The 26,850-nt window shown below is 39.8% G+C and overlaps 1 protein-coding gene across 1 annotated transcript in view; it reads left to right on the top strand.

Moving 5' to 3' along the window:
- LOC124797862 (rho guanine nucleotide exchange factor 18) overlaps nt 1–26,850 on the top strand; it is a 605,682-nt gene that overhangs the window by 522,810 nt on the left and 56,022 nt on the right. The window contains exons 23-24 of the mRNA XM_047260933.1: nt 3,147–3,328; nt 23,588–23,768. Coding sequence (XP_047116889.1) covers nt 3,147–3,328; nt 23,588–23,768 — 363 coding nt within the window. The remainder of the gene's footprint in view (nt 1–3,146; nt 3,329–23,587; nt 23,769–26,850) is intronic.

Raw genomic sequence — 26,850 nt, 5'->3', positions numbered from 1 at the left:
TAACCCGGGCGGTGTAACACTGTGCCAAGATGTGCTGGCCGTTCACCAAGGCATGTTTAGCCACAGGGTGATCCTCATTACCAACAAACACTGTCTGCCTATGTCCATTCATGCGAATGGACAGTTAACAAACCAGAAGTCCTGCTCATTCTGGTACCAAACTTCACGAACTCCCACTATACATAACCAACCTATCCATTTTCTTTTGTAGTCGCCATCTATAGCTCCAAATGGGGGCCTGTTTTACCTTCAGAATATTTTACCCAAGAGGATGCCATCATCATCTAAGCTTACAGAAGCAGGCTGTGTGGGCTGATGTTACTAGGCCAGGTCAGTCAATCACCCAGGCTCTTACAACAGCAACTACTGAAAAGACTGCTGTCCCTCTTCAGGAATTACTTGTTTGTCTGGCCTTTCCACAGATATCCCTCCATTGTGGTTGTATCTATGGCACACTTGTCTTTATCATTGAGGAACACAGGCCTCCCAAACTTGGTAAGGCCCTGGTTCATGGGGGAACCATTTTCCCCCCTATAACTGTACGTATTGTGCTAGGAAGCAGTGGTTGGGAAAGGAGTGAGACAGGGTTGTAGCCTTTCCCCGATGTTGTTCAATCTGTATATTGAGCATGCAGTAAAGGAAACAAAAGAAAAATTCGGAGTAGGTATTAAAATTCATGGAGAAGTAGTAAAAACTTTGAGGTTCGCCGATGACATTGTAATTCTCTCAGAGACAGCAAAGGACTTGGAAGAGCAGTTGAACGGAATGGACAGTGTCTTGAAAGGAGGATATAAGATGAACATCAACAAAAGCAAAACGAGGATAATGGAATGTAGTCAAATTAAGTCGGGTGATGCTGAGGGAATTAGATTAGGAAATGAGACACTTAAAGTAGTAAAGGAGTTTTGCTATTTAGGGACTAAAATAACTGATGATGGTCGAAGTAGAGAGGATATAAAATGTAGACTGGCAATGGCAAGGAAAGCATTTCTCAAGAAGAGAAATTTGTTAACATCGAGTATAGATGTAAGTGTCAGGAAGTCGTTTCTGAAAGTATTTGTATGGAGTGTAGCCATGTATGGAAGTGAAACATGGACGATAACTAGTTTGGACAAGAAGAGAATAGAAGCTTTCGAAATGTGGTGCTACAGAAGAATGCTGAAGATAAGGTGGGTAGATCACGTAACTAATGAGGAGGTATTGAATAGGATTGGGGAGAAGAGAAATTTGTGGCACAACTTGACTAGAAGAAGGGATCGGTTGGTAGGACATGTTTTGAGGCATCGAGGGATCACAAATTTAGCGTTGGAGGGCACCGTGGAGGGTAGAAATCGTAGAGGGAGACCGAGAGATGAATACACTAAGCAGATTCAGAAGGATGTAGGTTGCAGTAGGTACTGGGAGATGAAGAAGCTTGCACAGGATAGAGTAGCATGGAGAGCTGCATCAAACCAGTCTCAGGACTGAAGACCACAACAACAACAACAACAACAACAATTGTGCTAGTTACTTAGCCTCCTTTAAAGTGCTTGAATGATGTTCCCATAAAGGGTACTACTCTAGCCAAATAGAAGGAAGCAATAGTGAACAATCTCCATTGGGACACTGCAAAAAGCATCTCCTATTGAGATTTTTGCATATTGCCTTACATATGAAAGTCCTATATGCAGTAAGTGAAATAGGATAAAGGTACAAACTATACTGCCATAATGTGGCAGATGAGGAGATATGCACTGACTCTACAGTGACATGAGAAATGTATCAGTGATGCACTATGTTTCTTACTGGTCCATTCTGGTTGATGATTCTTACTTCTTAAAAAGTCTAATAAAGATAGTGTCAAAACATTTGAAGTTCATCATTGTTCGTACTGCCATAATCTGTGATTCTTGACCAGCTACAGCTCTCCCACAAATACTTTATCTATTTCAAAATTACAGAAAGTATTTTGCTTTTGTTTCATGAAGATAAATATTTAAAAATCCAAATAATTATATGCTTGTAAAAATTAATGGTATTTTGTGATTCACAGTATTTATGACACTATTGCATTGAGCTTGTAATATTTGCAAAGTGAACTGAGTTTTGAGTGTTTGTGCTGGTAATATTCGAAGAGTCTGGAGGACATTGCTCTGTTTGTGAGTTGTGGAACACAAGCTGTATATGCATATGAAACAGACATCCACAACACAAATGTTGATAATAGAAATTTATCAACTGTTCAAATATTCTTTCAGCTGTGCAGTGTAGTCTGAGTAGAGGTGTTTTACTGTCTGTTGCAATCAGTAGCCTCAATTTTTTTTATTCACTGAGTGCAAGTTATTTGGTTAGAGAATTTTATTTAAGCCTCACTATCACAAAATTAGAAATAGAGACTAAATAAAAATGGCATCAAAACTTATCACCTTATCCATATGATGTGCAGCCTATAAAAGCTAGACATTTAATATACCATAATAAAATATGGTTTCAAATATGATATCAAAATGAGTGTCTGTACTCTTGTAGTTGTCCAGTGTCTTCTTATCAGTAGGTTAAAATCTGACTTCAACATGCTCACTGAATTTCAGAGAAACCCATTCACATAAAAGTATTAACAACTCATCTTCCTCCACAAAATCCAATCATTCATCTTCCCTCAATAAAATGTTTGATGCTTCAGTGTACACATCAGTGTTTCATTCCATATTTCAAAATGTTATTGCTCAAAATTGTAGTGTGTTGTCTACAAAAGTAAAAGGTTGTCATCTGACATGTACTTTTAATATCTCAGGAAAATTAATTCAGGAAACTGCATACCTCATACAGTTATTGTAACAGAGGTCACATGTGACATGTTTTCCACTTCACACTTGTAGTTTTACCTCTTTTATCAATTTATCTGATTCATTTTCAGAATTTTCTGTAAAGCACTGCATATTTTTTCGGTACATACAAAAGGGGTATATATGCTGAATGTAGAAACAACAACTATTTTTGTGCAGCACTATATTTCATAATCAGTATTAGCCCTTTGTATGATATGTGTGATTCAACCTCTTGATTTTAGATAGAAATGAGTATAGTTCAGACCTAAGTGCCAGCACTCATCTGTAATGGTTTTGTCTCTTACAGTTATGATTATGACAATATTTCTACTTTGTCAGGTATGCTTCGACAGAAGGATCTTGAACAGGCCCAAATACTGGAAGAAAAAATGGCTTTGCAACAGAAATTATTGGCAGCAGCTGGCGTTGAGAACATACTGAATCCACCAAATTACACTAGTTTGATGTCAGAAGATACTGACAGTTCAGTGATATGGCAAGAAGTGAAGTCAGCAGTGCATGTAAGTATAATTATTGTATCAGTGCCCAAGAGCACTAAGATTACTTTGTTTTAATTCAGTTGTTCAGTCCTATGTTATAGTGAATTTTAAGTTTGCATCATAAAAGAAAAAATTATTTGCAATAAAACATGAAATATGTAAAAGCCTTATAAGTAAATGCACTTCATGTGCAAAAATGAACAAGTGGCAATTTCTTTGGCTTGATGTAATTTGATATGTGATGCAGTTTTCACTCTCCTGTACAGGAACTATTTATATCTGGAAGCCACTGATTATGTAGTACTTTGTCCCTTCAGGGGTCCTCTTTAATAAGGTTTTGCTTTTATTTCCTCATGCTCTTATTTTCTAAGTCATAATAGGACAATATATAGTAAGTAAGTTTAGAATTATTTTATAGTTTCACAAAAAGATTTGCTTAAAAATGTAAAACTTCACCTGTGTGAAGCATGACTCAGAATTTGTCTCAAGAAACATACATGGCTCTCCATCTTATTCAGCCTGTTGGCACTGCTGTTGTTGTTGACGAGCACTTTGGCTCTCCTCTTTGTGAATCAGATTTGTGTAAAATGGATGGTAAATTAATGGCATAAATTTCATGAGATTCGTGTATTTCATGTACGTAATATTTAGGGCTTAAGGTGGCTTCAAGGGAGTCTCTTTAGAAGCACAACTTATCTATGCTTCCCCTATAACTGTGGCCTTAGATTTAGTTGTTCAGAATATTTTATTCCGTTCAGTGACTGCTTATGAAACAGATAAAAAAATCTTCTTCTGCATGCTGTGTATCCCTTTCACGGCAGTTCTTAACTACCATACCAGGTGTCCAAATGTTTTGAAGTCTGTCTTTTCCATTCTTGCAACAGTTCAGTGTTTGAAGCTTTAGCAACTGCTGTTTGAGGATGTTCTGGGGCATACATTTCTTGCCGACACTCATATTTAGTTATGTCAGGGCTCCCATAATTCTGATCATACCTGTTCAGAGAATGTATATTCATTGAGTCCTTATAGTTAACTGATTAAACACCTGTATTGTTGTACAAAAATTGGGCAATAGTTATAGGCTGAAGGACATAAGATGAACAGCAACAAAAGTAAAATAAGGGTTATGGAAAGTAGTCAAATTAAATTAAGTGATGCTCAGGGAATTAGATGAAGAAATGAGATCCTAAAAGTAATAGATTAGTTTTGCTAATAGTGCAACAAAGTAACTGATGATGGCCAAAGTTAAGAGGATATGATACTCAGACCAGGAGTAGCCAAAAAGGCATTTCTGGAAAAGAGGAATTTGTTATCGTCAAATATAAATTTAAGTAGCAAGTGATCTTTTTTGAAGGTACTTGTGTGGAGTGTAGCCTGGTACACAAGTGAAATTATGGTGATAAAGAGTTCACACAAGAAAAAAATAGAAGCTCTTGAAATCCGGTGCTATAAAAGGATGCTGAAGATTGTATGGATAGAGCAAGTAACCAACAAAGAGTTACTGAATCACTGAATTGAAATGGAGAAAAAAATTATATGACAACTTACAATCCTGAGGCACGAAGTAATTAAGTGTGAGGGTAAAAACTGTAGGAGGAGACCAAGGCTTGTTACAATAAGCTGGTTAAAATAGATGAATGTTGCAGTAGTTAAACAGAAATTAAGAGGCTTACACAGAATTGACTCTTGGAGACCTTTATCAAACCAGCTGTAGTACTGAAGATCAGGGGAAGGCCTTTGATTGGCAAACTTTGTGTTCACTCTGTAATATTGCCTTTCGGTAATAGGTGGCAGTTATACAATGTAATAAAAATTTAAAAACACATCTTCCAGCATCAGCCACATGTATTTAAGGAAAGACTCAGAAAAATCAGTGGGACTTCACTTTCAAGGCTGTGTGGGTGTTGGCCAAGATTAATAGATTACCTATAGAGCCTTGGTTTTGATTTATGACTAGATTCGCTGACATTTTATGTGGTTTATTGAACATGTAACAGTGAGCTTCTAGTGTGTTAATAACCACTTTGATAGCAGGATATTCAGAGAAGTACCAAGCTTGCTGGCTATGACACTCAATTTCTGAATGTGCTGAGCTATTAACTTCCTCTGATGTGTTTTCCTAGGTGGAAAAGTTGCTGTTCCCTGCCAAGAAAACTGGACTGTATTCTTGGTAGGTGTTTGTTGTCATCTGAAGTCAGGCTGTTGTTTTGACATCACACTAGCATTTGAAATACCCAAAGGTAACAAACTTCTTGATATACACACCTTTGCTATTTCTCGAGGTTGAACCTCTTGTGTATCGGCCTGTTAAGTGACTTCAGCAGTCTAAGCAATTTGCAATACTTATTCAAGGGTAGGACCTGATAATTCAAATGCTTCATGGAGGATTTCTCTATGTGGCATGTTCTTGCGTATGATAACACAAATTGGTGAACCTGTATATGACGACTGACACTGATAACAGTGAAATGAGTATTTGTGACTGATGAAAGCACACAGTCAAGTTGCTGCAGTGTGTGCACAGAAGGGGGGGGGGGGGGGCCATGCGCGTGCACATGTACCTTTAATAGTACCATTTGCAATTCACATATTTCTATGTTACAGTGAATGAAGGTCTACTGCTTATACAGTAACTGAAATATATCCTGACCACACCGGGAAAAGAGTACTTCCTTACTATACACTTTCTGTACCATAACCGAGCGAGGTGGCGGAGTGGTTAGCACATTGGACTCCCACTCAGGAGTACAACAGTTCAAATCCCCGTCCAACCATCCAGATTTAGATTTTCCATGATTTCCCTAAATCACTCCGGGCAAATGCCTGGAGGGTTCCATTGAAAGGGCATGGCCGATTTCCTTCCCCATCCTTGACACAATCTGAGCTTGTGCTCCATCTCTAATGATCTTGATCACAATGGGACATTAAACCCAACTTTCCTTCCTTCCTTTACTGTAAATGATGTGAGGCTCTGTTTCATTTTGTACAGATTCCCAGTCCTCATAATCATCATACAATGCTGGGAATGCAGATATAACACCTGCAGGATGCTGTGGTGGTGAAGACAGCTTCTGATGGATGGTTAAATGTGCTTTCTGTTGCATAATAAAGTTTCACTCCTTCTTCCTTCTTCTACTGCACTTCTAGCTTTTATGTCCCACCATTGCAGTTGCCCAATTTGCTGCAGTTACTGTTGTAATTTTTGTTCTTACAAATACATTTGTCATTGCCAAGTCTTTAGAAATTACTAGTCCATTTCTCTGGTTACTCATTCATACACACTGTTCAGAATACCTCGTGGCCAATTTAATGTTGACCACAGCTGTGCTTAATTGCACAATAGCAGAATACCAGTAATTTAGAAGATTGGACACATTGTCCCTCAGTGCCGTGACAAGAATCTATTCACATCGAAAACCAGTCCATGACGAAGAGCTGTCAACAGTGCAATGACCAGTAATCACAGTAGGGTTCATGAGCAGAGTCTAAGTAATATAGCAGTGTTTTGTATGATAGAAACAGTCTTAGCAGATTGCATAGCTAGGCAGTATGCAAGCATAGTCCACAAGTGACTTGTAGTGCATTGGTTGCCTTCTTGTATCTGTGGTAAGAGGTGATTGGCCACACCCAGATGATGTAACATGGCCTATGAAAACATTCACCTCATTCTCAAGTAGAGGTGTGAGTGACTGCCCCCAGCTGCGTGGATATCACTGACAATGTGGTATCAGTAGCACTGCCAAAACCTAAACCTTCCATATTCTCTCAGGTGAGAATACTCAGGTACCTTTCGGGCGCTAAAGACTACACTGTTGAGCGCCCATAACACCATATCCGTATCCATCCTCCATCAGATACCATGGTATTTAAGTTGTTTTTATCTTTCAGGCTGTGGTTTTGTATTTTTTCTATATTCATACTATTGTAGAATTAACAAAGCAAATTTGTGAGGCATGGGGTAGTCGTAAAGAAAATAGAAGAAATGTATTACTGTGCAGCACATCTTAGATGAGAGTCAGCATGTCAGTCTACCATCCAGAGAACCCAATTTGAATTTCCAGTACTTCTAGGGATTGTTCCTTGTTCCATGGTTGGAGGGATAGAACAGGGTGCACTTAGCCTCCAAATGCCAGTTGAGAAGCTACTTTAATTACAGGTAATAGATGCAAGGTCTGGAAAGCTGACCACAGCTGATAGAGCATTCTGATAACCCCATGCCCCTCTGTACAACCTCCACGTGATGAAAGTGGGAGAAAATGATGTAGTAGCTGGTCGGTATTATAAGGTTACTGTTGGACTGAATACAATCTTTGTAAAGTAAAAAGTATTACTACTTAGAGTGAAACAACAGCTGAAAGTGAACAGTGCTGTGGAAAAAAAAAAAAAAAAAAAAATGTAATTGCATTGAAGCCTTTCAATTTGTCTGTGGTTTCCTAAATCCTCTCCTGGACACTGCCAAAATGATTCAATATACACAACTTTGTCTGACTTCTTCCCAAGTTCTTCTACGATATGAGAAAGTATTTAATCTGTAATAATCACACTATTGTATGAACTTTAAACTTAAACTCTTTAAAAAGAAAGTCACTGAAGCAAATAAGTTTTTATAACTTAGGCTTCAGTTTTGTCATGATATATAGCGTCCCAGGAGGAATTGTCAGTGTTCATGGACATGACAGGAAATATCATTCAAAGCAAAAAAAAAAAAATCTGGTAAACATGGGCTCTAAAATGCGTACATAAAGAGCTATGAGCAGTTGTTCAGTAGAAGAGATATGTTTCACATTAAAGATGAAGACCTGCTCATTGCTCTTAAGGTAGGCATTTTGGAGCCTATGTTTACTGGACTTTTTTGTTTCAAATGATTACTTAATACTGACAATTGCCCCTAGTACACCCTGAAGAAACAATTGCAGTGACACATTAAATGTTTCCTTCTGAAAGTTGTAGCCACATGTTTGGGTGCTGAATGAAGCATCTAGAATCAAACAGTACCAGTTGATGTACTGTGTACCATGTAAAACTGCAAACCTCATTGTCATTCTTTTACTTTCAAAGGTAAATACTAGACATTTAAGAGTAAACTGTGTTTATTCCAAATAGCCAAATAAAGTATTCTGTTTGCTATCTTGAGTTGAAGTGTTGTTTATGACCGCCCATACAATAAATACGATAGTTGTTTGCCACATTTGCGAAGAATATTGTTTAAGTCCTTGCTGGTGACCATGAATAGATTTTTTACAGTTTACCAAAATTGTTGTTGTTGTTGTGGTTTTCAGTCCTGAGACTGGTTTGATGGCTCCATTAAAATTCTGGATTACTCTATCAAAAAGGTCATAATGGATACCTTCTCTCTTTGTCCTGCAGATGAGCTATTTCTTTGTGTCTAATTCATTAAAAGATGGCAATTCCCAGATGCAAGTTTATGTATATACAACAACACAGCCCTCCAAAAGTATCCACATGCAGCTGAAGAGACTTTGTACTAAAGAAACTACAAAACTACGTAATAGCAGAAAAAATGTTCAGTATTCTACCCTAGTCCATATATTTTTGTATCTTCATCCAGAAGTTTATTACAGTCTACAGCTACATCCTTACTCTGCAAACCACTGTTAAACGTGTGGCAGAGGGTACTTTCCATTGCACCACACCAGGATTTCTTTCCTTCCCATTCCTGTATGCAGCTCAGGGGAAGTGACTGTTTAAATACCTCTGGCACATGCTGTGACCAGTTTAATATTGTCTTTTTGGTCCCTAAGGAAGTGAAATGTGGGGGACTGTAATGTCCTACTGGATTCCTCACTTACACAGGTTCTTGAACCTTTGCAAGCAGGTTTTCATAGGTTAGTTGACACCTATCTCCAAGGAACTTCCAGTTCAAGTTTTCCAGCATTTTCATGCCACTATCCTGTCAGTCCTGTTTGGTACAGATTCCACACACTTGAGCATTGTTCTAGGATGAATTGCACCAGTGTTTCATAAGCCTTCTTCTTTGCAGACTGACTGAATTTTCTCAGTACCTTATGAATGAACACAAGTCTTCCACCTGCTATGACTGAGCCTTTGTGATCATTCCATTTCACATTCCCAAAAATTGTTGCACTAAGGCATTTGAGTTGTCTGAATGTATAAGAGGCATTCAAAAAGAAACAAGCTGGAGGCATAATTACAGAAACCAGTATCTGTATGTTAGAAGTATTGACCCTGACTGTTGGGATACTTCTCCCTCTGTGACACAAGGCAGTGAATGGCTATCTCGTAAAATTCCTGGGGCTGCAATGTGAATCAGTTCTGCACATACATACAGCTGGACATCGTCGTCCGAGGTGAATCGTTTACCCTTCAGAGCCTTTTTGAGGGGACCAAAAATGGTGTAATCACAGGGGGAGAGGTCCGGACTGCATGGAGGGTGGCCAAGAACCTCCCATTTGAATTTCTGCAGGAGTGCCGCGACTGTATTGGCCGTATGAGGCTTTGCATTGTCACCCCACGGGTGAGATTGCCTGGTCATTTTGATTTGATCAGTTGGGTAAGGGTGGTTGAGGTTTGAGAGTAACACTGGGCATTCAGTGTTGTCCCTTGCTGCAGGAAGTGAATCAGGAGGAGGTCCAGCTGTATGTTCAGAACTGGATCACATCACAGCCCCAGGAATTTTATGAGACAGCCATTCACTGTCTTGTGTCACAGTGGGACAAGTGTCTTAACAGCCAGGGTCAATACTCCTAACATACAGGTACTTGTTTCTGAAATTATGCCTCTGGCTTATTTCTTTTTGAACGCCCCTTATAATTAGGAATCACTGATATCACAGTCATATGATACTGTATTTTTGCATTTTGGAAATGCACAATTTTCAGTTTCTGAACATTTAAAGCAAGCTGCCTGTACTTGCACCAGTTTGAAATTTTATCAAGATCTGATTGAGTAATAATAATATTTTCTGGGCCAATAGGTCAGTACACAGCATGAACACCAATGATCCATACACACTTTCCTAGGGCACACATGAACTTACTTCTACATCTACCAATTACTCTCCATCCGGGCTGGCATACTGCTTACTTCCTTTCAAGAAATCATAAATCCAGTCAAATATTTCACTTGATACCCTGTATACTAATACTTCAGTTAATAAGATTTGTTGTTGTACTGAGTCGAGAGTTTTTCAGAAGTCAAGAAATACTGCATGCAGCTGATTGCCTTGATCCATAATTTTCATGGTGTTATGTGGGAAGAGCACAAGTTGAATTTGGCATGGTCAGTGTTTTCAGAACCTGTATTGGTCAGCATGGTGGAGGCCATTCCGTTAGACAACCTCATTATGTTTGAGCCCAGACTGTGCTCTAAGATTTCAGAAGAGAAGACTGTCGCTGATATGAAATTGTTTTATGAATCACTTCTGATATATTTCTAGTATATGAGTGAGACTTGTGCTGTCTTCCAACTGCAGGGCACACTTTTCTTTGTTCGAGTATCTGCAATGTATTGAAGCTAAAAGAGGGGATTACACAGCAACAAATTCTGTCTTGAATCTGACAGGGATTCCATCAGGCCTAGGAATTTTATGTAGTGCAGAAAATATGAAGTATAAATGACTGCTACGGCTAAGTAGCTGCAGTACACTGCTGCTAGACTTCTTTTTCCAAAATCGTGTTAATTTCTGTTTAATTGTCATATTACAAAAATCATTTGCAAATTCTTGATAATTAATGTTGTTCACTATCTTCATAAATGTCAAACAGTGGAAATTCCAGGTTGGAATATTAACATTATTACAAAAAGTATAGTTTGCTACCCGCCATAAAGATGACACGTTGAGTTGCAGACAGGCACAACAAAAATATTGTTACACATTGAGCTTTTGGCTGAACGAGGAGGGATAGTGTGGCTAGGATGATGTCTTGCAGAGCTTGCAGGGACTACAATGCAGCAGGACAGCATTTAGAGGCTGGGGGGAAAGGGGTGGGGGGGGGGGGGGGTTATATGACATGGGTGCTTTCACAAGTGGGATTTGCCTGTCACAGACTGGAGTATGAGGTGCTGAGCAGGTGGATTGGGTGGGTCTTGCACTTGGGTCTTCTGCAGGGATATGATCCCTGTGGTTAGGGGCTGGTTTTGGGAGTGTCATAGGGGTGGACTAGGATGTTGTGGAGGTTGACTGGGTGACGGAATGCTAATTTAGGATAGGTGGGAAAATTTTGGGTAGGATGTCCCTTATTTAAGGGAATATTGATAGATAACCAAAGCTCTGATGGAGGATGTGGTACATTTGTTCCACTCCAGAAAGATATAGTGTGATGAAGGGGATGCTCCTTCGTAGCTGTTTCTTGGATATGCTGGGGGATGGGGGTGTTTGGGGATATGTCATGGGAAATTTGTTTGCGAACTAGATCTGGGGGGTAGTGCCTGTCAATGAAGGTCTTTATGAAACCTTCAACATTCTGGACAAGGGAGTTTGTGTTGCTGCCATCCCCGAGTGACCAGGCTGTGTGGAAGGGATTCAGATGATCAGGATTATGAAGCAACTATTGAAATCAAGCATGTTACGTTTAGCTGCATGTTGTGGCACAGGGAGACCCACTTTGCTGGTGGTCACATTTTGGCAGTGGCCAGTCATCCTGGTGGACAGCTGGTTGGTGGACATACCAAACAAAAAAGCTGAGATATGATTGCGGCAGAGCTGCTATGTGACATGGCTGCTTTCACAAGTGGCCCAGCCTCTGAAGGGGTAGGATAAACCTACGACGTGACTGGAATAAGGAGTGCTGGTTGGGCGGATTGGGCTAAGACCTTCAGCGTACTGAGCAAGGGAGTTCTTGTCACTGTTGATGCTTCTATCTCATCCGCTTCTCCTGTCCTAGTCAACTCAGCGTGCCACCTTCCTTGACATTGACCACCACCTCTCTTATGGCTTTATCGTCACCACTGTCCAATTAATCCCACCAACCACTAACAGTAACTGCATTTCTACAACTGACATCTCTTACCACCCTGAACTGGAACAGCTTAACTACATCCTTTGTCGGGGCTTTGATTATCTATCATCATGCTGTGAAATAAGGGACATCCTGCCAAACATCCTTCCCAGATCTCCTAAAGTGGTGTTCTGTTGCCCATCCTACCTCCACAATATATTAGTGCATCCATTTGCTGCTCCCAATCAAACCCCCTTATCCCAGCGATCACATCACTGTGGAAGACACAGGTGCAAGACCTGTCCAATCCACCCACCCGGCACCCCTTATTCCAGTCACGTCATAAGCTTATCCCACCCCTTCAGAGTCAGAGGAGTGGCTGGAGATAGCAGTCATGTGTGCATGAGGTGTGCTTGCTCTTTTGTATGTCGTCTTTATAAATGTCATTCATCTTCAGCATTTCCTCTGGTGTTGATAGTGATGTAACTCACCAGTCTGTTGTACATTCCTTTAACATTTTTAAAGGATATGATATTCACCATTGACTGCAGAAATTATTTATTTCACAATTGCAATTTGAGCCATAATGCCATTATCAAGCTGTAATTTTGCTTCAGAATATGTTAAACTTTAAAATCCTCTGACACGTGTACTTGTCATCATTTCACAATGTACGGAGCTTCACGCCCATTTAGTCTTGCTGTATTCTTATTGTGCAAAGGCTCAGTTCGGATGATGACATAAACACATGTCAAGGGTTTTAATGTTTTACTTGTTTTGAAGCAAAATTATCACTTGATATTGACCTTAAGGCCGATATTACAGTTGTGAAATAAATAATTTCTGTAGTTAATGACAATAAGTTAATCACTTTAATATTTTGATGGTCAACTACATGCTCTTAACTTTCATCCAGTAGTCAGTACAGCTGTCCTGCAGACTAGGATGGATGCTACATAGATTAATATTTGTGAAAGCCTGTTTTACCTGGCGCCATAATTTACAGGGTGAATATAATTAAAGTTAAATCTTCAAACCACTGTAGAAATAATACCACTGGTCAGAATGACGCCAAATTGCAAGAGGGAAAGCGTATGGCAGAAGAAAAGTAAATAGTTAAAACATGTAGCAACAGATGGCACTGTAAACATCGTGATTCAATAATGGTAGACAACAAATGACAAATAAATCATACAACAATTCCTAAGGTATATGTTTGCCGTTAAACAAATTTAACCACTCAGAGTGCATGGGTGTACAGGTCTGAACTATTAGTCACATAAGCCCATCCACCACAGCCAGGTTATATCATATTGGATGAGAAAAATCGGTTTTTAATTGTCCTGAGGCCAAAAACCGCATAAAATCATCAATCAAAATTAAATCAGATTATTAATTGCCATTTGATTGGTGCAAAGCATGTTCAATATGCTGTCCACAGTTTTCTGTAACAAATTGAAATCGAGAAACAGCATGTTCTGCAACTGATCGAAGTATTTCCTGGGTCACTTTCAGAATGTGTTGCGCAATGCGTGCCTTCAGTGCAGCTAAGTTTGCAATTAGAACACTGAACACAACATCTTTCAGATAGCCTCACAGCCAGAAGTCACACAGATACAGATCAGGTGATCGGGACAGCCAGATTGTAGAAAATGGCGGCTGATAATTCTAGCATTTCTGAAATGGCGCTTCATTCAGCTACTTAAGTGGGTTTTTAATGTCCGGAGGTGTGCCATCCACACATCCATGCTATTGGAGAGATGGAATAACGTGGTTGCGCAAAAGATGCTCGTAGTGCTTACCAGTGACAGTGGAGGTTACAGGGCCAGAAGCACCTCTCTCTTCGAAAAAGTATGGCACTATGATAAATGATGCCATAAGCCCCCACCACACAGTGACCTTTTCATGATGAAGTGCTACTGGTTGGTTTGCATGTGGATTTTCCATTGCCCATATCCGACAATTCTGTGTATTGACATATCCTGTCAGATGGAAGTGGGCTTCGTCTGTCCACAAAATCTTCCACGTCCAATCATTGTCCACTTCCATGCGTGCAAGAAATTCTAAAGCAAAGTCTCTCTTGTTGGGAGGTCAACAGGAAGCAGCTCGCGCACATGGGTAATTTTGAATGGATAGCAAAGAAGGATGTTTCGTAGGATTTTATGCATTGTGCTCACAGGTATGTCCAATGTTTGGGCAATTCTCTGTGCACTACACATTTGCACACCACCACTCATCTCCTCCTGCATTGCTTTGGCCATTGCTTCCACTGACGTTGAATCAATTCGTTTCCTCCCTCTACCAGGTTGCACACCAAAAGAAAATGTCTTTTCGAATTTCTGAATCATACTCTCTCGATCCACGCCAGTCATTGGACCAACGCCTTTTTTTCAAACCCTTAAGTGTCCGGAACTTCTGCAGAGCGACATGTGCACAGTCATCATTCTTGTAACACAGCTTTACAAGCAGAGCACGATCCTGCATTGAGACAGTCATGGCGAACGTGGCAGACGCGAAAGGAGGAAAAGCTGTGTACCCGGCATGTTTATACCAACTTCAATGGGTCGTGCGCATGGCAGGTGTTTTTATTTACGTATTCTGACACATACAGCGCCATCTGTTGATAAATTTTCACACTATTTTCTTTTCTTCTGCCATACATTTTCCCCCTTCTCTGATAATATTCCGTTGCAATTAGATGTCATTCTGACCAGTGGTGTTATTTCTACAGCATTTTGAATGTTTAACTTTAAATATAATCACCCTGTATAAAGGCTTTTATTATAGTGCAGATTGACTTCACTGATTACTGGATGTTTGTATGTAATATTGTTGTATCAACTTCTATAATTAAACGTGATTCTTTATCGCTGTTGGCTGATTTTTAACAATTGTTGTTATTGTGTTTAGCTTGTGTGGAACTTAAATGAGAATTCATCCTTCTTAACCTTTTTTGCACTGATTTGTCTGTCTTCTTCCTTTCCAGTTCATGTTTCCTATAAGTAGTCACGTAGTGTGCTGTATTTATTAAGCATGGCTGTTTTATTGATTTCTCTGATCCGATTTATTAAAGCTAAATTTGTGTGTAATCAATACATTATTTAAATATATCTATATTTAATGCAGAAATATGAATGAAGTTTTTCATCATTTGGAGGTAGAGTTCTGCTCATGGTACATCACCAGGCTTCACAGTGGAAGGTTCAGGGCTTAATTCCCAGAGCACCAATACATTTTTTCACATTTTTTAAAATCCCAATGTCTAATATCCCTGCCACAGAAAATGTTGAGACTACTGAAGCTAATGGTGGTAAAGTGACCTTACAACAATTGATTGTCAGCATTTAAACTGGAGAAAGTATTTGAAATTTGCCTGTGGATGCCATTAGTTGCCTCAGTCCACACTTACCTCCACCCCTGCCTCAGCCTCCTCACTTCACACAATCTGTACACACACCGCTCTCCTTGCAGTCTTCCCTTTCTTCTATCTCCCCCTCGCCATACACACAGACAATTCCCCCTGCTAGATGCCAGAAAGAGCTAACTGATACTGTGCTACATTCCTATCCCAAGTATCTGGTGCCTCTCCCTGCCAGCAGTGAGTCACCTTTCCCTGACCCCCCCCCCCCCCTCCTGTTCCCAGCCTCCTCTCCCTCCTTGCCTAATCCAACCCGACACAACCTCCTCAACCCCATTCAAGCTGTAGTGCCAGTGCAGTGTAGTCAGCCAGGACAATATACCTGTACAGACAGATGTGTATGTAAAGATAGAAAAGATCTCTGGCTCATTTACATGTATTTCAGTGATTCGGTGCCTCTACTATTCAATTAGTCATCATCTTCACTCGTTAATTTATTTACATTGCACCAGGAATTTTCATTACTGATTACTGAGAATAAGTGGACAGGGTTGGAACCCCATGTCAAATTATGGACGAAACATATTAATTCCCACCAGAAGAAAGTGTGACATGTTTACAGAGCTGATCTCGGCAGAAGTCACTTTATTTTATCTAATATACACAGATTATTCACTCTTTCCTCAGTTACACAAAATAATTGTTGATGTGATAGCTTCTTATAGCAGATTTTCTTCCTGTTCTCAAAAACTTAATATTATTAATATTTCATCATCTGGTTCCATGTTGCCCATTGTGGTGTTATGGAGCTCCTGCCATACAAAAATGATCATAAACATGCATTTATTTTAAATATGCAGAGGTTGTCCTAGGATCTCTCGAAAGAAACAGACATCATCATCAAGGAATGCAGACTGCTGTGCAGATCGGAATCTGTTAAATTAGGCTAGGGTGTAAGTGTTTTGTTGCAATATGTCCATCTTGAAATTTCCATTATCATAAAATATTGTGAGGAATTGTTCTAACAGGTCTTCCAGGAGCAGATTTGTTACTTATGTCCTTCCTTCCTTCCTTCCTTCCTATTTTTCTACCTACCTACCTACCTACCTACCTACCTACCTTCCTTCCTTCCCTGTCTGTTTCCTGGTGCCCCTTATTTAGCCAGTTGTGTGCCAGGACTCATGTGGTTCTCCTCTAGTTTTGCAGAGAATGAAACATAACCTTTTATAGGCTATTATTACAATGAGGTCACCATTCCCAAACGCATTTTAAAGCTACTGCCAAATCTTCTCCAGGAAAGAATGTATGTACACCTTCCACCTGCATATAGCTGAATCACATGTTCAGATGTGACATCATTTTCAGGGTTTGCAGATAGTGTATCCGAGGCAGAACATTGGAACCAGTCCTGTATTTGTACAATGTAAACTTTCACGGCCGGAACTGTCACAATTAATAAAATATTCTGGGCTATTACGCCATGGTCCAACAGATTTCGAACAGACTTCGAAACTCAACATTTCATCCCCATCTGCGGAGTACATTTTCAATGAGGATCATAGCTTTGTTGAATTTACGATTCACAGCGTGGCTCGCTACTGACTACAAAAAATTACACTTCTGCGCAGTGGTGTTACCGTCACTTGTTTTGAATACATGAGCACTACTGGCTGTTGTTGACTTCTGGCTTCCACTGTTACTATCGCCCCATGATGGAAGACTGGTACACATCTTCTTCAGTACCGAAATCCAAATTTCATTCAATTTCATGCCCTCCTCCTTTCTATTAAAATTCCTGGGGTGTTTCACAATCTCTATGGCCTCTCGGTGTAGTGTTTTATTTTTTTTTTTTTATATAATTTTTTTATTTTAAGGGCGCTCAACTATTAAGGTCATTAGTGCCCAGTCACAAATGTTAGTGCACTAATATAGTAAAAAGGGGGCAACGTCAGAAAGTACTTAAAAGACGGAGAGAAACAAAAGAAAAGAGTTAGATCTTTTTGGATAAGTCCATCAGTGTAATAAAACGAAGGACACGAACAGCTGCTCGAGCGTCATCAGCTAAAAGTTCCTGTAAGGTAGACGGCAGACACAGGACAACACGAGAGTGAATAAAATGGGGACAGGACAATAAAACATGGCGCACCATCAGTGGATGACCACAGGGGCACTGCGGGGCGGGGTCACTGGACAACAGGTAGCGGTGGCTAAATCGGCAAAGCCCAATCCACAACCTGGCCAAAATGACCTCTTCTCGCTGGGAAGGGCGTCCAAGCCGTCGGGATCGGTTTGATGGCCTAAGCTTATTTTCATGGAGTGAGGACCAAGCCTCATGCCACAATGATGAAACACGCTGTCAAAGAACCCCACTTACATCAGTTGATGGGAAACAAAAGGAAGCTGTCCGAGGCAGGAGGACAGCAGCCTTGGCCACAGCATCAGGAGCTTCATTCCCAGGCACACCAACATGGCTAGGAATCAACAAAAAATGGACACAAGTACCGGTAGCAGCTAGCGACTGAAGGGACCGTTGAATTCGTTGCACGAGAGGGTGGTCCGAATATGGGTCACGGAGACTCTGAATGGCGCTCAAAGAATCAGAGCAGATGGCATAGGGAGAATGACAATGGCGGCAGATATACTGAAAAGCCTGACAGAGCAAAAAGCTCAGCTGTAAAGCTTGAACACTGGTCAAGGAGCCGGTCCGGTGTTGAAAGGTATCATCTCCAACGATAAAGGCACATCTGACGCCAGCAGTAGTCTTGGAGCCATCTGTGTAAATAAAGACGTTATTAGCGAGCCTCGAACGAAGTTCGACAAACCCCAAGCGGTATATCAAATACGCGGTCCTCTCCTCTGGGAGCGAGCTGACCTCAACGTGAACATGAACCTGAGCCTGGAGCCAAGGTGGCATCGGGCTCTCACCCACTCAAAAAGTCGTAGGGAGGGTAAAATCAAGTTGCTGAAGCAGGCAACGAGAGCGAACGCCAGGAGGTAACAGGGCAGAGACTTACAGTCCGTATTGGCGGTCGAGAGAGTTGTCAAAGAAAGAGAAATATGACAGGTGGTCAGGCATTGACATCAGCCTTTCGTGGTATCTGTTTGTGGCTGTCATTAGTTGAGTCCAGTCAAAATGAGTGTGGTGGTCCCGTGTTGTAAATCATGTTCCACAACAGCTGCTCTGTCAGTCTCCCCTCTTGTCTTGTGCTCTTCGAGGTTTTTTTTTTTTTTTTGTATCACCCACATACACCTCCCTACGATGACACGGAATCCTATAATTTCCAGCGGTTGGCAACATTATTACGACCATATGTGGTCCGATTGGATTCATATATCAAAAATTCGACATGTTTTATCAGTAAATTAAATGGCATAATGGTATAGCCAGAGGACGTATTAGTTAGTTTTGATGTGGTGTTGCTGTTCACTATGGTTCCATTCAGTGAAGTACTGGAACAGCTGAATCGGATTTTTCCCCTCGATGTTGCGGAATTGTTTAAATATTGCATCACAACCACATGTTTCAAATGGGATGAAGACTTCTATGAACAGACGGATAAAAATAAATGTCATGTGACTAGGGCCTCCTGTCGGGTAGACCATTTGCCAGGTGCAAGTCTTTTGATTTGACGCCACTTCAGCAACTTGCACGTCGATGGGGATGAAATGATCATGATTAGGACAACACAACACCCAGTCCCTGAGTGGAGAAAATCTCCGACCCAGCCGGGAATCAAACCCGGGCCCATAGGATTCACATTCTGTCGCACTGACCACTCAGCTACTGGGAGCAGAAACAGACTGATGGTGTTGCTATGAGGAGCCCCTTAAACCCAGTTATAGCGAACTTCTTTATGAAAAAATTCGAAGAGCAGGCATTGGAAACTGCAAACAAGAAACTGAATATTTGGTTTCATTACGTAGGTGATACGTTTGTTTTGTGGCGGCGTGGTAGGGAGGAATTGGATAGTTTTCACAAACATCTGAATGGGATGAATCTGAAGATTCAGTTTACGAAGGCGGATGAGGCAGGCGGAAGATTAAATTTTCTTAATGTACTTGTTTTCAAGAAGAAGATTGTAGCTTGGGCCACACAGTTTACCGAAAACCCTACACACAGACTTTTACCTACACCGGGATTCAAACCACCATCCACAACAAAAGCGAGATGTCATAGAAACGTTGGTGATAGAGCAAGGTAAATCTGTGAACCAGAGCTGCTTGATGCAGAATTAAAACATCTCACTACTGCATTGCTCAAGAATGGTTATTGGTTCACTGAGGTGAAAAGAGCGTTAAGACCACCACATAGAAATCATAGTGATGCTCAAGCGCAGGTGAAATCAAAAGTTTTCCTGTCGTTTGTTAAGGACTTGAATGATCACATAGGAAAAATCCTGAGCAAACGGAACATCACGGTAATTTACATACCCACACGGAAGATACAAGATCATCTAAAATCAGCCAAGGATTCTGTGTTGCTATGGGGAGGCGTGCATGGGTACTACAAAAAGAACTGTCAAGAAAAGACTCAAAGAGCACTAGGGCAATCGCAGAAGAGAAGAGATTGACAGATCAGCTGTTGCGGAACATGCTTTACAGTAGGGGGACAACCACATTCATTTTGCCTGGGCTCAAGTAATGGCAGACACAAACGGATACCACGAAAGACTATAAAGAGAGGCCATAGAGATTTTAATAGGGAGGAGGAGGGCGTGAAATTGAATGAAATTTGGATTCTGGTACTGAAGAAGAAGATGAGTACCAGTCTTCCACCATGGGACGATAGTAACAGCAGATGACGGCAGTTGACAACGGCCGATTGTAATCACATTTTCAAAACATGTGGCTTCATGTCTCTGTGCTGAAGCAGAATTTTGCTTTAGTCATTAGTAAGCCAGGGTGGGAATCGGACTTCAACAAAGCTACGATCCCTCTTGAAAATGTCCTCCGCAGATAGGGAGGAAACGTTGGGTTTTGAAGTGAAATCCCTTAGACAGTGGCATAATAGCGTGGAATATTTTATTAATCGAGTCCTTATTTGATTGACATGTAAATGGATTGGCCAATTATTGTTTTTCTGATAACTGAGAAGAAGAGAGTAATAGATAATTTAGAGCATGATTGGACTTATGGTTCTGGTGTGTGTACTTGAGCACTGTGGCTTGAGGATACTGTTGCTGAAGGAGGTCCTGTGGAGGAATATGTCCAAGACATTTTATGTATTATGAGAGTGATTGAAAAAATAAAAGAAGCGTTACAATTACAACACTAAAAATGTTGCTTGCAGCCCTTCGTCATTTCAGATATCTATGAGGGTAAGTCAATTATTATCCGCAATTTAGTTATATTTTTGTTTATTTTAGTAGTACTGTTGTTTTACGATGATGATGCATGCTTTGTTCATTTGTTGTTATATCTTTGCAATTTTCAATAGGTTAGTTTCGTTATCACTGCTGTGCTGTTAATCATGGCTTCTCCACTGTCTATTTGCACCAAAGAAGAGCAACGTTCAGTGATCCGTTTCTTGTGGTCGGAAGGCGTGTCAGGTGCCAAAATTCATTGAAGACTTTCAGTACAATACAGGAACAGTGTTTTGCCACAACAGAGTGTCTGCGAATGAACTAAAAAATTCCGAAATGGTCGCACAAGTGTTACACACGATGAAGGAGGCGGACAACCTTTTGCTGCCACAAATGAAGAAACCATTGAGCGTTCACATGAAATGATTCTCTTAGACAGATGCTTAACTGTCGACGTAGTGACACAATGTCTGCAAATTAGTCATGGTTCTGCGTACGAAATCACCCACAACACACTTGGGTTTCATAAAGTTTGTGCAAGATGGGTCCCAACAGAACTCTCACAATTGCATAAACAGACACACTTGGACATCTGCAGAAAACATTTGGATCACTGTGGTAATGAAGGGGACAGCTTCTTAGACAGAATCATTACTGGTGACAAAACATGGATCCATCCTTACGAGATGGAGAGTAAATGGCAGAGTATGGAATGGAAACATCCAAATTCGCCATGCAAGAAAAAGTTCAAGACCCAACAGTCCGCAGGAAAACTGTCGCTTACAGTTTTTTGGGATGCACAAGGTCCAGTACTGGAACATTATGGGGGAAAAGGGCACAACAATAAACAGTTTAACGTTACAGTGAGATGCTTACTGCCAGGCTAAAGCCAGCTATTCAAAGCAAATGCCGAGGATTGCTGTCAAAAGGTGTTGTGTTATTTTACGACACTGCCTATCTGCACACTGCTGCTCACACTGCAGAAACACTCCAGAAACTCAAATTTGAAGTCCTGGATCATCCTCCATGTAGTCCTGATCTAGCCCCTTCTGACTGTCACTTGTTTGGCCCACTCAAACAGGCATTAAGGGGCCGTCGACTTGCCTCGTACAAAGCAGTAAAAGAAGCAGTGCATTCCTGGTTCACAGCTCAACCAAGAACCTTTTTTTATGAGAGCCTCAGGAAGCTTGAACAACGCTGGACCAAGTGCATGGAAATGCAAGGAGACGTATGTCGAAAAATGATGTTCTTGTAAGTTTCCTATTTGATTACAATAAAAATTGTTAGCTACTTTGTGGATAATAATTGACTTGCCCTCGTAGTTAGCTATATGTTTGAAAGGAACATAGACATTAAGGCAACTCATGTTATTAAATTTCCATTGGCAGCTTTGCTTAGATTTTATGACAATTATATGCATAACTAAAAAGCTATTGTAAAGTATAGGAGATCTTTATTGCTAGGCTTAAGGATATTGCTTCATTTATTAATTTAAAGGGAATCAAAACTTCTCCAGGACATTCTTTCAGGTCAGACTCTGTAGAGGGTTTTAAGAATCAAAATATTTTATCAGATGTCAGGGAATTGCAAAATGTGGTAATTTCCTTCTCTCTCTTCTTCCTTTTTGTATATCTGTAACAAGAACAGATACACGCAGAGGGCAGGGGTTGGGGGGGGGGGGGGGGGCGGCAATGTGTGTCGTCATCCCTCACCCGCCCCACCCCCCCCCCCCCCCACTTCCCCCGCCCCGTGTGCGCCACTGACAGCTCAAGAAAAGACAGAGGGAGAGTTTTCATTTTAAAATTAGTCTCAAAAAACCTATAAGGACATGTTCACCCTCCTGACCGTGTGCTCCTGCCCTCTCCTGAAAAAAATTCTGTATCCTCTCCTATCGGCCCACTTGTCCTGATTTAGATTTTTCATGGTTTGCTTAAATCACATAAGGTGAGTTCTGTAGTTTTTTGTGAGTTCTGTAGTTTTTGTGAGTCCTGTAGTTTTTGTGAGTCCTGTAGTTTTTTGTGAGTCCTGTAGTTTTTTGTGAGTCCTGTAGTTTTTTGTGAGTTCTGTAGTTTTTTGTGAGTTCTGTAGTTTTTTGTGAGTTCTGTAGTTTTTTGTGAGTTCTGTAGTTTTTTGTGAGTTCTGTAGTTTTTTGTGAGTTCTGTAGTTTTTTGTGAGTTCTGTAGTTTTTTGTGAGTTCTGTAGTTTTTTGTGAGTTCTGTAGTTTTTTGTGAGTTCTGTAGTTTTTTGTGAGTTCTGTAGTGTTTTGTGAGTTCTGTAGTGTTTTGTGAGTTCTGTAGTGTTTTGTGAGTTCTGTAGTGTTTTGTGAGTTCTGTAGTTTTTTGTGAGTTCTGTAGTTTTTTGTGAGTTCTGTAGTTTTTGTGAGTTCTGTAGTTTTTTGTGAGTTCTGTAGTTTTTTGTGAGTTCTGTAGTTTTTTGTGAGTTCTGTAGTTTTTTGTGAGTTCTGTAGTTTTTTGTGAGTTCTGTAGTTTTTTGTGAGTTCTGTAGTTTTTTGTGAGTTCTGTAGTTTTTTGTGAGTTCTGTAGTTTTTTGTGAGTTCTGTAGTTTTTTGTGAGTTCTGTAGTTTTTTGTGAGTTGTGTAGTTTTTTGTGAGTTCTACCTTCTGCCTGTAATAATTTTAGTGTTTTTATTAATGTTATGTAACAAATAACTGGAAGTATGGAAGATGTTTTAATTGTTACAGGAAGTTAACCAACTGGCTAACTCACTTTGTGCTTCTGGAACAAACCTTTCTCGCAGTGTAAGCTCCGTTGGTGAACATCAGAGTGAGGCATATATTTCTCCAACGTTGCCAAAGAGAGCAGAAACGTTTGGAGGATTTGACAATGCAAACAAAGAACAACTGCCAATGGCAATAACAAAAGGTATAACATTTATATTGTTATTGTGTACAGTTTTTATGTTTACTTTACAAAATAGTTATCATTCCTTCAAAAGTTACAAGAATCCAAAATATCCAGAAGCACTTTTTTTTTTTTTTTTTTTTTTTTTTTTTTTTTTTTTTTTTTTTTTTTTTTTTTTTTTTTTTTTTTTGCTTAAATATGTTTTATGATTATTATATGGCATCCAGGTTTTCTCTTAAGCATTTGGCAATATTAAGATGACAGATAAAAATAAAACTTGACAGCAGGAAAAGGAGTAAGATATAAGGGAGAAGGACTCAGTCTGAGTAACCCCGATGAAACTGAAGACAGTACTTATTTGGAGTATTGTAAGCTTGAAGAACACTATCCATGACAGTATGGCTTCAACTGTATGAAAGTGGGAAACAGAAATGAAACAGAACTTGTAAAACAAAATTCAAAATATTGGGAGAAGTGTGCTTTCTTAAAATGAACAGTTTATAGGAGTACGTGTTGGACAAGAGCAGGCCAGGGTGTATATGACCCGGGAGATCCAGGAAAAACCCAGGAATTTTTTCACCCGGGAGAGAACCGGAAAAACCCAGGAATTTTTTTTGGATTCTGAGAATTTTTCAATTGTTTTAGTTTTCAGTTAAATTTTTGTAATTTTGACTGGTAAGAACCGATACTCTACTAAAGGATATTACTGTATCCCCGTACTGCAGAATAATACTTCAACAATAAAACATAAATGAGAGAAAAAAATGGAAATAACTTAAATTGCAAAGGAAAGACGCCATATACAACAATAACACACAGTGCTCATGCAAGCGTCTGCCAACAGCAAAATGTGTCAAAAGCTTTAGGAAGACTATGCAATGCTTCATGACCACAAATTGCCTCTGATGAACGTGAAGTCACAACTGTTTACATTAGATTCGTTTTAGCAGTTACGAGCGGGCTCATGCGCATGCGTGGATGAGTCACGTGTAAGCAGTAGATTCTCTCACTTCTGGCTGCAGGAATGTGGCTGTTGGCTGTGCAAGCAGTCGTAGCAAGCAGCTAGATGCTACCGGGAAAAGGGAGCGCCAAATTCATATCCTTTTGGGGAAAAAAAACTTGTTTCACAAAGCGCCTAGCATCCAGCGCATGTTGGTTTGTCAATTTTTCATATGATTTTGAAACGCATCCTTATAGGTTTTGGAACATTTTTGAACACATTTTTAAGTTGATTTCTGAATGAATTGTAAGTTGATTTTTGAATGTGTGCATAGTGTACGTGATGTCTCTATCAGGAGAATCCTTGTCGCATCTAGAAATAAACTTTCCGTAGACAAAAGGGGTTAGGGTTATATGAGCTGTGCGTAGTAAAGCTGAACAGATGAATGCCAATCACTGTCTGATTTGGTGGTTGACTGGGTTTGCAAATGTTCAGCATTGTTATAATTACTAGCGAAATCCATAGATTCAGACTACCAGAGTGGAAATAAACAACTACAGGAATAACAAGTGAGAAAGATTATGTATTATCTTCTTGTTTTATCCAAGAAAATAAAATTTTGACAGAAAAATTTTGGCCAGATCGCTACACTAGTAAGCACCAGTTGTACAGTCCCCGGCTAGCAGCCACTTAAGTTCTATTTTGGAAGTAACGTAGAAAACATTTTGTACAAATATGTGACAATGCCTAACTGCAGAATAATCACGGGGTAACTAAACCGGTGATTCTGGCCGGGTTAGTGAAGTTAATCGGCGAACAAATTTTGACAATGGCAGGAATAGCTACAGAATTGGTGATGACAAGAATGTTAGTATGAGGAAGCAGAAGAAACGGGGACATCACACAAATTATGGAAGAATAAGATGATTCAAAATTTATATAAAAATCTTGTAATACTACTTTTTGATCACATGCTTGAGAAACTGGTGTGTATGAATTAAAAGTGAAACTATTTCCTAACATAAAGCTTTTTGCTTGTAGTAGGCCTTCTAGGCCTTTGATATTGGTACGTCTTGAATTATATTCCGTCGTGTTATAAAACTGACCATTTGTGCCAAAACAGTCTCGTTTATTTGGTGTGTGTTACAAAATTACTGCACTATTAGAAAGGCCTATTTTGTTTTATATAGCAGACAGTGACAGAATAGATGTAATCAATCAAGAAACCATACCAGTCTTGGGTATTATTTGCATTAACAGCTTTATCAGTATTAGATAACAACATTTCGATTTTTCACGTAGCAAAATGTTTGACCAACTTTGATTAGGTAATAGATTTTTTTGCAGAAAGGAGAGCTTGCCATGTAAAGCTGTAGCAAGATAAGAGAGAAAAAAATGCTAGGAGCTAAGGATTGAAGAAATGTGTACTTTCTTGCTTGTCTCTTGACTTTATTGGTTTTATGTATCCTATATGTAATTTTAAATCTCCTATATTTAATTTTATGTCACACAAGACAGTAAGTTATTAGCTAATAGACAGTGAAGAGTGCAAATTTTCTGAAGAGTTTTTGTTCTCCTGATTACAAGTAATCCCATTCACTATTAATTGTGAGAAATTTAAAAGGCTGTCAAATGGGCCGACTCGGAGCAGGAGAGGCACCACAGGACATTTCAATTTCCACTGTCCTGTGTAAGTTTGATGGCATCCATTACAAAATATACATGTTTCAATTCCACAGAGCAAAATACAGTGACATGCTATAGAAGAATGCTGTATGAAGAGGCGTGGCACTGCACTTTGGCACACTTAAGACCAAATAACATGTCTTACATTTCCTTGGACATAAATGTTTTATGTTTCAGACTTCTCAGAAAGATTTGCGCTACAAGATGAACATATTTTTGAAAATTTGATTTTTTTTACTATTGACCCAGTTCACAAATATTGTAGATCCGGGGCTGATGCGCAGGACAGTCCGAGTTATAGTGGCTAGTCTCCATGTGACCCGTGTTTACATTTAGTGATTTTGCTGTTTCCCCTTTGTTTACTCTCATGTCAAATGAAAACAAAATGGATATCTGTGGCCGGGAGCTGTCAAGCGAATTAAAATACATTCACATAATTACGGAAGGCCAAAATATGTTATTAGTTTCAGATTTTAT

This window comes from Schistocerca piceifrons, chromosome 5 (genome assembly GCF_021461385.2).
Source record: "Schistocerca piceifrons isolate TAMUIC-IGC-003096 chromosome 5, iqSchPice1.1, whole genome shotgun sequence".
Taxonomy (NCBI): Eukaryota; Metazoa; Arthropoda; class Insecta; order Orthoptera; family Acrididae; genus Schistocerca; species Schistocerca piceifrons.
Note: the sequence above shows the minus strand (reverse complement) of the source record. Positions and strands in the feature narration are given on the sequence as shown.